Here is a 16,661-nt window from a genome sequence, read left to right on the forward strand (position 1 = left end):
AAACCCAATACAATGCAACTTGTGTAATCACAGGTTTTTCACAAATTTGACGGAGTCGTAGATCATTGAACTAGGCTACTTTATTATTATTCATATTCAAATGATTTATTTCAGTTTGAATATAGTAGAAGTCAAATTTACATTACTGTGATTTTTTTCCGTTCTGTAGGGTTTTGTGTTCTGCAAATGCATTACATTACATAGGCGTGCAACATACGGTCCCTTTTTACGTGGCCCGCTACAGACTTCATAGTCTATTAATTTAAAAACTTTTTCTGAATTGTAACGGCATCATTGGCATTCGATTGAATTCAGTCTACAGTACTGTGACGACCCCCATTGTTGCAGCATAATGTGTATTGTATGAAAACCGCCTTGTTCCGGCAGTGGTACGTGATCTTACTTTATGGTTGCAGGTTATTATACGAAAAAGCCTAAGTTCAAATGTCTACCAGTAAGAAAAGGAAAGTTGATTATCTCATTAATCATCAACACAATGAATAAATTGATTGTACGTGCTCTTCCATTGAATGAATAATTCATAAAAAATTACGAGTTGTTCGATGGTCTGGCCCCCCGGTATCACTATACTTGTAGTTTGTGGCCTATTGCGCTAATAAATACTTGCACGCTGCTGCATTACAACAATGACATTGAACAACAAACAGCGATTACTCAGGAAACCTTTTTGTTATTGTGTCGAATCTGGCAACGGGTATTGCCGCTTCTGTGACGCGCGATTTTTAAACGATTGGTATTTGCCATAACATTCAGTGATTCTGACATTGATTCAACTCTTTCGAGGCTAATCTAGAGCAAGTGGAAGTAGGCTATAGCGACATTGTGCCGTTAATATATAACCATGAGCTCGACGGCGCCAGGTGAGAAATTGGTATTTTTCTGGATTAAAGTTAAGTTTCTGGATTAAAATTATCTTGCTGTGCTGAAATAAATTAAAGATGTGCAGCATTGACGGTGAGGTGAGGTATAGTACGGTACTGGTATTGTACGGTACCTGTACGGTTCAGTTTACAATCCTCTCGCACATAAAAATCTCTGCATTCGATCCCTCGCAGAGTGATCAGAGGTTCGGTCCGCCACGTCGCTGACTGTAATGATTTACAGTTGTACAAGTTCAGAAGTTGTAAGTGTAACATGGTGGCTCAATTGACATCGTTTTCTGTGGATCTGTTCTTTGGTAATCTATGACTAAAAAAAAACTGTTCGGTGACATTTTTGCATTCTTACTAGCATAATAGACTACTTTTATATTTTAGAAAGATTGGAAAGACTGAATGCCTATTTAATATCGAAAGGACTTCCTCCAAAAACTCCAGGAACAATTAATTATGTCAAAAGAAACATTGGATCTGCGACGAGAAATAAGAAAACAACGACGACGAGTAAGTGGTAAATTTTTTTTCTAAATAATATACCTATTCCAGTATTCTCACTCTGAACAAGACTTTGTCAATGAGAACAAGACAACAGTCAATGAGTAGCCTACTGGAGTAAGGAGTTTTTAATTTTAGGGTTTCTGGTCTGACGTCAGGTCATTCAGTCATTGTGCACCCAACTCATTCTAAGAATGCCCCCCCCCCCCCCCCCCCCCCTTAACGAGACATTATGCTGTTATGGGTCTGATTATCAGCATAAATACTTGCATTTTAAAGGTAAAGCGAATGAATCGAAGCCAGCAAGGAAAAACTTGAATACGCCCAAAAACATTAACAATCATGGCAGTTCTCATTCATCCAAGAAGACACCAATTAGAAATATGTAAGCCAACTTTTTGAATGTAGCTTTAATGAAATCTTTACTCTGTATCTCATAATATTGCAAAGTACACCAATCTATTTATTCTATTGTTAACGATTATGACTTTATTTTTTGTGTGTACTTTCATTATTTGAGTAGGCCTACTACATTATAACTTATCATTATCGGTGGTGCATTACCTCAGCGGTTACGTGAACCTTCATTGGATTCAAACTTGCAAACCTTTACTTTTTATTTTTCATATTCAGGTCCGAGAGACATAGAAACCTTTTACAGAAAACTCCACAATCTACAATAAGGAAAGCACAACCATCACAGCGAGATCTGAAAGAGAATATTCAATCAAAAACACCCATCAGAAAACACAGACTTACCAAAACACCTAAAGTGAAAACTCCATCAACAAGTGTTACTGAACATATGAGAAGAAAACTAGTGAGACGAAGCATAAATGTGTTGCAACAACAAGAACTAAATAGGAATATTACTCCGAAAACAAACTCAAAGACGGCAGTTTCATATGAGAGACGGGGTGAGGAAAAATCATTTCAATTGGTATAAAGGTATCAATATTAAGCTCGCTTGACTGTGAGCTCTCACTCATTTACTATCAGTGTACCTACCTTCAAAAAAATATTGGAATTCACTACTTAATAGCTATTTTTTGATCATATTAATAACATAAACTGCTTGAAGTCTTTTGCTAATCGGTATTTACGCATGTAAACTTGCTTAATTGCTTTGACGAAATGTCCATAAAATAATTTGTCGGCGAATAATAATGTTTTTTTTTCACTCTAATAGCTAGTTATTTATATTTTGAATTGTTTTGAAATTTTGTTTATTGGATTTTTAATCAAATAAATTTTGCATAAATCATGAATCTACTGTGAAAATCGCATATTTCCATGAAAACTGATATTTTGGTGATTTTCTAACAAACTATATCTTGAACATTTAAGAAACGTGGAACCTTTAATTTATCTTTAATCAATGAACTACATTCTCTTAGGTCCTCGGATATGATAGGTAATATGTAGTGGTAGCAACAGAAAATAGACCCTTCAGGCTTTAATATCAATTGTTCTTCTCGCGATGTAATCATATATTATGCAGGAAAAATTATAATGACAGGTATATGCCCAATGTCTTTTTTCAGAGAAAGTGCGCTCGAAAACTCCAAAAACAAGTGGTTCATTGAGAAAAAGAGTTATGCAATGTAAATCAGCTGGACCACGAATGGCTTGTGAGTATTTGAGATTGAAAAATTTGGGTATAATTCAATATGTACTTTCTTCATGCTTACAATATTATGATTGTATTATTTTCTGAAATCACAATGGAAATAACTGCGACGATAAATTTATTATTGTTCTAGTATAATTGAATGAAATTTGCCATGAATCTAATTTTCAGAGCTTACTCTAACCATTTTCCTACAATTTTATATTCATGTTCCAATTCAAAATATGTAATGAACTTCCAATTAAGCAATATACTTGTTTATACAAAAGTATTTTGATTTTTGCCTGGTTCAAATATAGAGCGCAGATAGAGCGCATTGGTTTTAATTTTTGGAATATTTATGAAGTGTTCGCAAATTTAAGTCAGAGCATTGCCATGCTTACAGCTATGGCTTGACTTGCAGTCCTGCGAGGCTGCGATTATGAATTCATCCACTATTTAATTTCGTGCTCAGGAATGATTAATCAGTGAAGTTTTTTTAGATATTGTAATTTCAATCGGAAGATTCGACTACAGTTTACCATAATTGAGCCATCTCATCATTTTTTTCCCCATGTGGCTAGTAAAAATATAGTTTGTACTGTACATAAAATGACCTTAATGACAATTTTAATTTTTATCTAGCGACATCAAGAACAGCGAATACTACTACCAAGTTGAATGATCAGGAAATAAAGCTGTAGTAAGTATTTTAACAATAAACAAGGACGAGTGTTGACATTTTGAAAATATTTTAAAGAAATAGGTGCTTACTCAGCTGGTATTTAAACACACTTTTAGCAATATTTCAATAGAAGTTGCTTGACTTTAATAATCATATGTTCCCCTCGTCTGGCTATTAATCCATGTAATGTCGGTTTGGGAATAGTTAACCATAAAGGTGGTTGAAGTTGTAACTGCGAACAAACCTACAAAATTGCTAGGTATCCAGCAATCCTATCACAGATAAATAGACCTCACAGGATTTGAACCCATGCAGGGCAATCCAGAGGTGCAATGGCAAGCATGTTCCTAACACTTTACATGGTACGCTGGTCGCTGAGTTTAAATATTTCCAGATATTCTGGTGTGTAATCTAGTATTATAGCGAGTCAAATTCTGATATTTATATCGATAATATTTAATACCTCCTTTATTGGTTATTGTATACTTACTTGAGTATAGTGTATTAGCGTTATTTAAATTCAGTGAGAAGTTGAATAACTGGTTGTTGGCGAAAGGAAAGAAGCCACTTGATGGAAGAAAGTTACGAGGGTTTAAACCCACCAAAACAATTGCGACTCCTGTTGGATCACCGGCACGGACACCTAAAGCGAAAACTCCAGGAGGTTCACATTGGCCGGTAAATCATGATTCTTTTCAATTGAAAATTGCGTGAGTTAGGTTAACAATATGATTGCAGATTCTATTTCGTTCAAGAGTCTTGCTGCTCACTAAAACAAATGTACGGTTCGTCTAAGTTGAGATAAGCTTGTCTGAAGAAGTCTGAGTTTGGGCAGACGAAATATGACATTTAAGATGGTGTGCAGAAAATGTTGAATGGTTTCGCCATGTTTTATGCTTGTCGTTTCTGAATAGTGGATTAGGAATAAAATCTCATTTGGTATTTTTGAAATATTGTACTTTATCTTCAAAAGTGTATTTTAGTATTTGATTGAATAAATTTTGGTGATTTATTTTTCATTGTTTCTCTTCATTTGTGAGACATACACATATCATGTATTATTATTTTCGATACTTTATTTCAGCAAGTTACCAAAATCGTATTTGGTATGTTTTGCTTCTTTTTCCGCCCCTGCAACAGAATTATTGATTAAATATCGATTGACACTTTGTAAAACTGTATGCCATCACTTTGGTGCATAATAGATCATTTAAACAGCATTTTTATATCAAAAAAACATAGAAACGCGCCATACGACAAATGTTATTTTTCAGGGATTACGAGATGAAGATGACAGTGATGAATTGACTGTTCTTATTCGGCATACGATGAAAGATGTGCAGGATTGTATTGACGAAGTAAATATTATTTCACTCATATACAGATCATTCAATGAAATCTACCTTGTTGATAACTTGTTCAGAATAATAGTTTGCTTACGAGGAATGATTTGCTATACTCAAATATAAGGACACAAAGTTTATATGACTAATGCAATACCAACAAAATTCTAGCCAAATGTTAAAGAATTGTATCGAATATAATATGAACATGCACTTGTGGAATAATATAGGGGTTATAACACTTAGAATAAAATTTGAAATGAAAGTAACAACCTTCTAGAAACTTACAGCATTTTTGTTTGAAAAAACTTGTTTTTTTTTTTTATGAGTGAACGACCCCAATAACAACTATGATTCAGCTAAAGGGTTGAACTCCATGGAGAAAGGCGATTTTCATAACCCCAGTAATCAAACAACATTGCGCCAAAGTTATAGGTCCAATCGTGTCAAGTAATTGTACATGTATTCAATAACGTTTTTATATTTAGGGATGTCCTACTCATATTATTCGCAGCACATTACAAGATTTAGCCGATAAAATGCCAGGCGTTAAATCCCACGCTAAATATTGGGTAGCACTGATACAGATTGAGCAGAAAGAGGGAATGTCGGACGATCAAATTTGTGATTTACTGGAAAAAGCTGTTCTTGCTAGAGCACAGGTATGGGATACATGCATATTTTACATGGCTCAGTCTTCTATTATCACACAATAAATATGATTTTTAGCCATTGGATGAAATAAAAGAAGCAATCAACAATTTGGCACTGAAAAAAATTGAGACACCAAAATATGGGAGAAAAATAGAGGAAGACGCAAGAATTTTGTCGCATGAAAGTTCAGGTATATTCTAATCTAGAATTTTATAATTAGATTATAGTTGTTTGTCCGTTTATAGGTGGAAAGGATAAAGGAGGGTAATTTAGAGTATTGAGAAGCATTTGATTTGAGCAAAACTTTCAAAATGTAAAAGATGAAAACTAGTTCTAGTTCTCTCTACCAGTAATTGTTTTACAGTCTGACATTTTTATATAATTTATTTCACTCACTCATGCCTCCTCAAGAAATTATTGGCAATGGTGTCCTAACATTATGAGCCTTTGTAGTATATACTAAAAAGAGAAATAGCCTTGCCAGTTGCCAGAAAAAAATAATTGTTACAATCACACACACACACACAATCACTAACCGCAACCTGGCAAAATAGGGATATTTGAAGTGCATGTCTTCTGCATGTACGTAGTTTATTATCAAGACATCGATTGACATTAGATATATTTTAAAATAACTTTTCTTAATAAAAATATGACTTTTTTAATATGAGCTTTCTGACTATTTTTAGTGGAAATTGATGATGACAACTACCAAACAGTTCCGTCCAATCAATGCAAAACACCTAACCCAATGGTGGAAAGGTTTATCAGATCTGAAACACCTATTTTAAAAAATGCTGCCACTTCACCAATAGTCTTTGAAAGTCCTCAACAAAGGACTGATTCACCGTCAAACGTAATTGGTTCTCCCTCATCTGTTGTCAAATTGAGAATGGTCTCCAAATCTTCACCAGTATTCAACAGGTAAATGTCTGCTTTATAGATTTTGAATTGCTTTTGGTAACGTGACACAACTTTCAAGGAAGACAGTTTTAAAGTAAGGTAGACAAGTCCCTCAAACTGGGCCCTTGACCTCACTAGAGTTCAAGAACAAAGGTCTTCACTTGGTACCAGTGTTAACTCTAAGCAAATTATGAGTGCGAAAGTGCTTCGCAGTCCAAAAAAAAAGTGCGAAAGTGCTTTTGCCGATTTTAACAAGTTAGGTGCCCTAGCCTTTCATATAACCCATTTAAAACGGCATAGATACTCGAAAAAGCGCTCCTCCGGTTAATATTATGAATTAAAGAGAAGCCTTTTCGTTAATGAGTTCCCTTTAAGCGAATTCATGTTTAATTAAAACAAGCGAATTCATCGGCAACGAAATGACATCTGCTAACACCTGCCAGGGACAAAACTTTCATGCAATGTATAACGTGTCAGTTGCTTACTCGCGTAAACAGCAAAGACTTTCACATTTGTTACTCCTTCCATCTAACAGACACGAGGCAGGCTGGAAACCATATTAGTTACAGGGTGGATCGTTTGTACAAATCCGTGCAAAACAATCCCCCCCCCTAATATAAATAGCAATCAACTAATTAGGGTTAGGTGCGCTGGAAATTCAACTTTTCGATTCATCCCTAAACCTAATCTGATAATTATTAATTTGTGATTTTGAACCACTTTGAAAGTCGCCACCCGCTGTTTTAAAAGATAGGTTAACCTACGTTCCCTCCGAAATATTACGCAGGATACTCCCCTGTTTTAAGAGATAGGTTTACCTACTTTCCTTTCAAACTTTTTTCTCCGAAATATTACACAAGATCACTTTGAAAATCCTCCCGTTTCGTGAGCTAGGGTGACCTAATTTCTCATTTACATTTATATTATACTATTTCAGAGCTTACCCAAAGACAAGTAATTTTTAAATGTCGACATGCCTTGGTTTGCGTGCGAGTTAGTTTAAATCGGGCAGAAAACATCATATATTGGCAAAATGTTTAGTAAAGTCATGTACTTTCAGCATTCATAAATAGCACTCTTTGTAATGCTGCTGACCTAGTATCAAATATTCGCATCACAACGCCACTTGCGAGGTTTCCATATATTTCAACTACACTAATAGGAACGATGACATCAAAGAGTTTTCTTTTGCGAAGGTACACTAAATATAACGAGGGTGATTCTTTAGAAAAACATGAATATAAAAAATAAACGAATGATATGATAATGGATCCCAAATAATTTTGAGAGTGTCTCGAAATACCAATCCATTTGATAAATAATTTTTATTCGACCACATGAACGCTGATATCCTGAAAATTAATGTTGAAAGAGAATTACGCATTCTCAGATATCGGACATCCAGTCGCGATATTCAATCGTTTATATGCACAAATCTCACATTAATAGTAATTGCTACCCAAGTTTGTAAAGTTTAGAAACCAACAAACAGAAAATAACTAACCTAAAACACAATTAAAATTCAGTCGGCAATAAATTCGTCGCCAAGACGATGCCATACAAAACAAAAAAGATTTGGTCGCGAGAGTTACGTGAGATGACTGCCGTTGTTTTTTAAGCAGAATGTAAAAAAATTTATAAATAATAAACGGGAGTTACGACGCCCTTTACACGTCGTGTGTATTAAACTTCCCTGGTAGGTACTTTGGTAAGTACTATTATTATTGTACCTATACACCTGTTGGAGTATTTCGGACAATTTCGAATTTAAAATAAATGAAAACCAGACATATAATAAAGACGCAAAAGTAAAATGAACATTTATTGAAAAAGTTATTATTTAAGAAAGACAACATGATCGTACAATTCCACCAAAACCTCGATGTTCGCAAGTGAGATGATAAATAAATACTTCCCTGTATTCGATCAATTAACTTTAGCGTATCGTTGTTCTGCCAACAAACAGCCGGGTGCAAAATATTTCCGTCCTGTGATATTCTCACAAATATTCTCGATATTAATATCATACCCTCGCGTATGTACTTTCTATTAGCTCTTTAGTGATCCCTTCCATCCTTTGCCAAGTCATGTTTCGAATATGTGAACATTTTATTAGACCATACATGGCCGGCGGGATGTTAAAATTGTAAACAAGAGAGAGGTAAAATCAATGGCGAATTTCGTTATAACGGCTCGTTTACGAATTGTTGCGCCTGTTATCGTCGAAAATGATTACATTTGTTGTATTTTGAGGCATTTAAGCAGTAATAATTAGGGCATGACATCATCAAAATCGTCAAGTGAGATCTTGAAATTGCAAATTCCGTAAATAAAATTGCGAATTATTCGGTAACGAATCCAGCTTTAATGACCGTCGGGGTATTGTTTTGTTGAAAATTATTATTAATGTGAGAGCGCCAAAAACATACAGTCTATACCAGGGGTCGGGAACCTTTTTGGTCAAGAGAGCCATAAAATATACATATTCTCAATTGCATTTCCGTGCGAGCCATATAACATTTCTTCAATTAATCAGACCTGAAATGTTTACTCGAAAGTCAACACATACAATGTCAATATACATTTAATGTGATTTCTGATGCTGCATGTAGTCGCTGCGGTTCCATTACATTTGAACCCACGTACATTTGAACCCATGACGATTGCACCTGTATGCTATTGCACCTATGGAATTTTTTTTGTTTCACGGATAGTTAAACCCATACTAACCCTAACCCATGGGTTTTAGCACCCGAGTATAGATTGAACCCGTGGATATACGCATGGGTTCAAATGTACGGTCACCAGTCGCTGCGGGCCTTGAACGGTTGCTCACTTGCAGCCCAAGTTGAAATCTACGATACTCATCACCCTTTTTCGTTTAGGCTACTCCGTAGTGTTTTTAAAACTATATCGCTTTGTGATGTCACAATATATGTTCCATAATCCCCTTGTTTGTCACAATGCCTGTCTAGTAAATATCTTACATAACATAGACATGTGCTGGGCGCGCGTTCTCAAACGTATTGGGAATTTCCTGCCAAATTTGGCTATAAAAGAGTTTGAAATCTTGTAACAATAGTAAGCCTAGTCTTAGAATATTAGATTTTTCTGGGAGCCATATGCCGTCACCAAAAGAGCCATATATGGCTCGCAAGCCATGGGTTCCCGACCCCTGGTCTATACCGATGCGACTGCAATTTATATGGTCGCAATTGGTGTGGCGCGTTTATTAATAGTGTAAAATAAATTAAACGAATATCAATTATAACCAAGCCTGTCAGCGTGTTTATTTTCTGTGGGCAGGAATCGTAAAATACCATCTTGAGACAAATTCACTTCTATTATAAAATCTTAATTTTCAGTTATTATCGTTATACAAATAACGTGTGGCAACTTTTTAATTTTCAAAAAACCGCCCCACATTCGTCCAAACGTGTGTCGAGCTTGAACGACAGGAACAGATTCATCGACGACCTTAATTAGGGAAAATATGTATTTTATTGGGAATGCAAAATAAACGTAACAAAACGCATTTTTTGTAATATAACTTTGTATTTTCGGAAACGGGTTGCCGTGAAAGGTAAAATTTGATCTAAATTAATCGCAAAAATGTTTTATTTTAAATGTAACAAAACACATTTTGCGATATATATAACCTTGTATTTTCGAAAACGGGTGTCCTGAAAAGTAAAATATGATCTAAATTAATCGCAAAAATGTTTTATTTTAAATGTAACAAAACACATTTTCGCGATATAACCTTGTATTTTCGGAAACGGGTGTCGTGAAAAGCAAAATATGATCTAAATTAATCGCAAAAATATTTTATTTTAAATGTAACAAAACACATTTTTCGAGATACAACTGTATTTTCGGATACCGGGTGTCATGGGAGTAAAATGTGATCTGAATTCACCGTAAATAATGTTTCATTCCAAATGTATCATAACGCATTTTTTTGCGATATAACTTTGTATTTTCGAAAACCGGGCGTCACGAAAATTATTAATCTAATGTTTTATCTATCGTCTAACTAACGTCTGGAACACATCATTTTCGGGGAGAACTCTAGCCGCCGAAACGTCATTTAATTTAAAATAGAGAATGTTTCACGCATTTCAAAACGGAAAATCACCAGTAAGTGGACAGGGATTCAACCCTCGGGATTCAGTATTCTATATCCCCGGTGTCAGAACTTTCTGAAGAATGGAACAAAGAACCCGTCAAACCGCCGCGGAAGAAGGGGAGTATTTTTTGCACTAATAATTAGGGCGTGACAATATCAAAATCGTCAAGAAACTGGTGAATTTGCAAATTCCATAAATAAAATTGTGAATTGCTCGATAACATTTTAGCTATAATTATCGCCGGGGTATTGTTTTGTTGAAAACACGTTGAAACTTGAGGGAATTAGTTACAATTAGCGCCTGACCTCTGACCTCTCGAGCACTCGAAAAAAAAGCACTCGAGCCCAATCTTTTTAGCATTAAGTCGCATACGAAAAATATCCTGTAAAAGAAGTGCTGTTCATTAACGTCATCTCGTCTCATGACCACGCAGAAATGCCTTTATAGCCGAATTATTTGATCACTATTTCAAATCAACATTCTGGATTGGCACAATTTCAGATTTGCGAAGTTTATCATCATAGAAATACATGAGAAAGTTAATTATCGTCTTAATAAATATCTGCATCACGGTATGGACAATAATATTACCATTTGCATAAAATTGGGACGGTAAATTTACAAATCTTGATAGGTAATATTAAAGCCAGCGCAAATGTTAATTTGAGTCCCCAATGTCTTCAACAGCTGTTGCCGATGTGAACGAACGGGTAAACCCGAAATATAAAACTTCGATGTCCGCCGACCCACAACAACTCATATTTGTAAAAAAGAGAGGGCGGGAATATGGATTACCCAAAACCTGGATAAAACGATCGGTGACAAGAACAATTAGCGATTACAACGGAATTAACCAGTAAAAAGGCTTTGTTGCCGATTTTTTAATGTTTCCACCATGTTTATTCGGTACTCCTTAAAAATATTCGATTTAAAAAATATTGAATTTTGCCCACCCGTCCTCGCATATCAATGAGAAATAGTTGTGTAAATATCGCAAAATTCCGGAAAATGCCACGTCCTTTCAACATTGTGATTACAATAAAATGGCACTTAATGGTATTTTGTGAATTTGTTGATTTTGCAAATCTGTGACATGCTGCTAAAAGTTTCGTCTGATTTGAAAATCGTGCAGTTTGGTCACAATTCATCCAAAGTGACTATAACACGTTACTAACACTTTTATAGTCATTTTGAATTCATCGATATCATTGATAGTCACATGACCATTCTCGTTCAAAGAAACGCCCACGCCCCGGGAGCGTTTTTTGCGGGAGAAGCGGAATCGGTGTGCTTGTATAATAATCATATTATAAACAAGAATTTTGCCGTTAATGCAAAAGCTTTATCTCCTATGTCTGCATCTCATAGGTTAGAATTCCGGTAAATATCGTTATGATATGCAGAATTGAGTTACAAAAGTACCAGTATGCTACTTATTTGTCAACTTAATACTCGAAAATATTTGTTAACTTTGAATTTTTATTTCATTCAAAATCGGAAAAAAGTGCTATTTCGCAGTCCCTAAAAAAAGTTGCGAAAGTGCTTCGCAATTTTCGCAAAAAAGTGCGCTAATAGTGAACACTGCTTGGTACCATTCAAAAATTAATGTTAATTTAACAATGATTTGTGCGATGTATTTATGCTTTCGTTTGTTGTTTTTTTTAATTATAAAACATGGTGCATGAAATAGCTGATGTAAACATGTTAACACAAAACTATGAGCAATCATATACAAGTGTTGAGAGACTTTGTAAGCGTACAACGAATCATGAAAATTTTGAGAACCAGTCAGATAGTGCAGAGATTGATTAGTTTAAGATTGTAAGTAGATTGATTAAAACTTGCATCATTGTGCAAGTCAGTAAAAGACAGGTTCAAAGCAGCTCAGAATAAAATACAACCGAAAAATCTTCTAGGAGATAAAAAAATTCATTAGCCTACAACTACTGGTGCTAGAATGCACCATAGCCATTTTGATTTTGGATATAAAAGCAGAAAATCTCCAACTCTCAAATAATCTTGATCATTTTTTACCAAATCTAAGATCAGTAGAAAAAATTTGTGGAATTTACAATCAATCGCATTAATTTTTGAGCATATGATGAAGCTTTGAATTGTTAGTCACAGACAATGACTTTTATAAATCGTTATTTCAAATCTTCCAACTAAGCTGATCTATTATAAATTTGAGTGATAACATAGATCTGGATGTACGTATTAAAGAGCCATTTTTTTAATGTTCTTCTTGGCTCTTGTCCTATCCAAGCTGCCTAGATACGGATAATATCTTCATGATCTACACTGAGTACTTAGCACAAACCTTTTCTGAATTGCCACTTGTATATATATATATATTTATTTTGAAAACCATTTTAGATTGAAAGCACTTCGAGCACTCCCTGGTGATGCAAGGGCTATAATCACTCCCGTGCGGAGATCAACAAGAATTGCAGCTGCTCATGAAAGTTATCCCAGAAGTTTACAAGACCACGAAGCTTGCTTATCAACAGTACAAGAGATTTTTCCTTCACTTGCACCAGATCAGAAATGTAATGTAACTTGTGATATCGTGTTTGATCCTAATATGGCGTTGGGTGATAGTTTTGCAGATATATCAACTGTATTAAAGTTTTAATCTGTGAATATATGAAATAATTTTCTTGCACCTATCGGCATAATATGCTCAACTTTCCAGATTTTAGAGTTGTCGTAAATTTTGTTCCAACTGCCAGATACACAAAAATATAAATATTTTAGTATAATGAGTATTTTTTGACCTTGTAGATAATCAGTAGCCTTAGCAAATCTTGGAATGAATTTTATTACAAGACTTACATTTCTATACTCACTTAAGCAATGTCCATTTGAAATACTTGATGTACTATTCCGATATATTGGAAGGAAATTTACGGATGGGTGATTATCTCTGTTTGAGGACTGGGCAGGTTCGAAAAGTCTGTGTTTACATTCACATGGATACAAAGTTGCCTCCACATTGATATTTTCTGAGTTGCCGATTTTGGAATTATTACAGATAAATCATATTGATGAATTTAAAAATATGATTATCATACAGTATGTGATTTGGTCAATTTTAAAACAACTTTTTATGCTTCTGCCTGTTTTTGTACATATTGCTGTGATTTAATTACCGACTGCCCTTTTATTTATATGATCATATGTGCAGTTTGTTTTGTTCATCTATTGGTTTTGTAGATTTTATGCTTGTGTGTAACTGAAATTCAAAACGAGCACCGTCTGTAAATGATGTCCAAATCCAAACTGCCACGCTATTCATTTTATAAATTAATATTATTGCACTCTGAAAAAATTTGTTAAAAGTATCTTCACTCCCATATCTTTCTATCTCTCGTCTTTCCAACTGATATCTCTGGTAGTTTGTATGGTTGAAAATACTGCAGTCGATGGCTGAAAAAAAAAGTAAAAATTTTACTGTCTTGAATATTAGCATTTGGCTATTGCTGTTTTGAATAAATTGTACACTCAACAATAAAGACTGGAAGTGAACTGTTTTCTAAGGTGCGGTAGCAGCTGAGCCTTTTGCAATGTTCGGTCAGTGTCACGATTCAACAATGAGAATGTAATTATTACAGTGAACATTCAAATTTGCTGCATTCAGGCGACATGATAGTAGACATTTCGCTATTATAACACTCAAAACTGTTTTTGTTTTATAGTATAAACTATATAATGAAAAAGTTTACTCAAAATCGAAGATTCATCGTTTCAGTCGTATATATGGAATTGGTTGAGGTATTTGGTCCCTGCTCCCTATCTATCTCAGGTTTTTGAATGGTGTTGCTTTGAACCAAAAGTTGTATACCAACAAAGTTCAAAAATGCGCTAATACTCACAAATCAGGGTTTTCGTGGGGTTCAGTGGCTGGGTACAATGCTTCATATGCTCTCTTTTCCCCAGAGCCATGTATGGCAAATGCATTCAGTTTGTTGACGTTTTCTGGAAAATACCCCCATGGGAGAATTGCTTTTCCAGTCCAGGAGTTTCCTTCTATTCTTGATTCAAAGTCTTTTAATTCAAGGTTGAGTTTCCATGGCTTCCTGCAACCTTTCAGAACGAGGACTTGATGCTGGCCATGGCTACATAAACATAGGAACGTTGTATAAATACCGGTAAATAGACATGAAAGTCACACTGTAATCCTAACTCAGGCTACCTCTAAAAATCGAAGATACTAAATAGGTTGAAATGAGGTATCCAGAGAGTTATACCACAGGATAGGGAATTAGATAAGACAGCATAATCATATGGCGAACAGTGATTGATCTGGAAGGAGAGTGCTTTCTGTTCCGGTGTCAAATTCTCATTAAATGACTCACAGGTCAACTCTAGTAATAGAACAACCTTCTTCAAATTAAATTGCTCAATCTTGAAATAGAACCATGAGACACCAAACCAGCGATAATCTAAAGCTGTGCTGTGGGTTTTAAACATAAATAGACACCATTAAAAGTTTTGATACCAATTGTGGAATCATCTATTTCAAAAGATAAAATTCCATCACGATAACACTTGATTACTCGGAAATAAATTTGACTCACGGACAAAATTCTGCCTCTAAATACTCTTCTTTTTGGTCGTCCAGAAAAAAGAGTTCAACAACTAAAAAGTAAAAAAGACTGTTGCATTTCCGTTTACTGCACATTGATAAGAGCTGGAAAAATTTTTTATTAGCTGATAGGTTACAGGAAAATTGTAGTACCTGCACGGTGGTGTGACTCATCGTGTAAGCGTTAGGAATACACTCTCACCGAACCCTGATTACTCTGCGTGGGTTCGCAGGTTCGGATTCAATGCAGGGATGGCTATGTGTGAGAGGATTGCTGGACTCCTCACGGCTGTAGGGTGGTTTACAGCTTCCTCCACCATCGAGTCCATGCTTCCGAAAACTAATACCTAACTAATCCCATACCTGACATGGAATGGCACCGTAACCAGACCACACAAGAGCCCCGTAACCAGACCAGACAAGAGGCCGTGGTTCGCAATATGGTTAAGCCCCCTGGATAAATATGTAAATCCTATTCTATCCTACCCTCAAATTCCCACAATTCATCAAATGGCTTTCCTCGATTGCCTCCAGGATTTTTTGGATCGTTGAAGAATGGTGCATTGATGTTGACAACAAGTCCGCTTTCTTCATTACCGAGACTGAAATGGATGAGATCATGGTCGAACTTATTACCCTTCCAATGCGTGGAAATATGCAAGTCCATGGCCTTGATTTCAATTTCAGAGAACAGTGCCAGAAATAATCAGAACCGGGTATTTCCCCATGAAATGCAGCTATTCTGCAGAACGACACATTCGCTACAGGTATTCCGAAACAAAAGGGGATTCCCGGATATTAGCTGGTCATATGCATGGCTCCTTTGATACAGGTAATTTTTTCTAGTAATAATTTCTAATAATCGATGTTAGTTGGCTAATTTGCAAAATTCATATGGTATTTTTCAATAATATCAGTAATTTTGAAACTGCCCTCCCATATCTGTTGAATTAGATGTTAAAATATTGGGTGTCGCTTCTCGATAACTTTGGTTCCCAGCGGCTTTTCCTCCCCAGTAATGTAAATGTGTTTTTTTTCCATTATTTTTGTTTATTTTACTAGTTGGAAAAAATAAACTTGACTTGATGTTTACTCGACCTTCAGTGTCAAGCTTCATATCAAGCACGATTTTCATGCTTGTTTTCAATCAATCAATCAATCATTTATTTTGGTTCTCTGACATAAACAATACAAAAAGTAAACAACAGACCATAACAAAATGCATAGATACTTGGGAGACGGGCATAACTTAAAAAAAATTCAAAAGCGTACAATGTACATGCCCGCCCACCAAAAAAGAATAAAACAAACACAGAAAAACGCGATTTACAATCGGGCAGTAGGCCTACTTTGAA

The 16,661-nt window shown here is 35.3% G+C and overlaps 2 protein-coding genes across 2 annotated transcripts; one reads left to right on the forward strand and one right to left on the reverse strand.

Annotated features, from left to right (window-relative positions):
• The first annotated feature begins 687 nt into the window (after window positions 1–687).
• Window positions 688–14,233, forward strand: LOC120340526 (cytoskeleton-associated protein 2-like). The gene is made up of 12 exons (XM_078119801.1): window positions 688–881; window positions 1,278–1,403; window positions 1,674–1,779; window positions 2,028–2,311; window positions 2,939–3,025; window positions 3,649–3,706; window positions 4,213–4,366; window positions 4,963–5,046; window positions 5,520–5,693; window positions 5,761–5,875; window positions 6,375–6,609; window positions 13,095–14,233. The coding sequence occupies exons 1-12, from the start codon at window positions 863–865 to the stop codon at window positions 13,351–13,353; spliced, it is 1,701 nt and encodes a 566-aa protein (XP_077975927.1). The 5' UTR covers window positions 688–862; the 3' UTR covers window positions 13,354–14,233.
• LOC120340561 (UPF0462 protein C4orf33 homolog) lies at window positions 13,897–16,113 on the reverse strand. The gene is made up of 4 exons (XM_039408849.2): window positions 15,793–16,113; window positions 15,299–15,359; window positions 14,594–14,836; window positions 13,897–14,147 (listed from the first exon to the last, which is right to left on the reverse strand). The coding sequence occupies exons 1-4, from the start codon at window positions 15,971–15,973 to the stop codon at window positions 14,066–14,068; spliced, it is 567 nt and encodes a 188-aa protein (XP_039264783.2). The 5' UTR covers window positions 15,974–16,113; the 3' UTR covers window positions 13,897–14,065.
• Between the last annotated feature and the right edge of the window lie 548 nt (window positions 16,114–16,661).

This window comes from Styela clava, chromosome 14, assembly GCF_964204865.1.
Source record: "Styela clava chromosome 14, kaStyClav1.hap1.2, whole genome shotgun sequence".
Lineage (NCBI taxonomy): Eukaryota > Metazoa > Chordata > Ascidiacea > Stolidobranchia > Styelidae > Styela > Styela clava.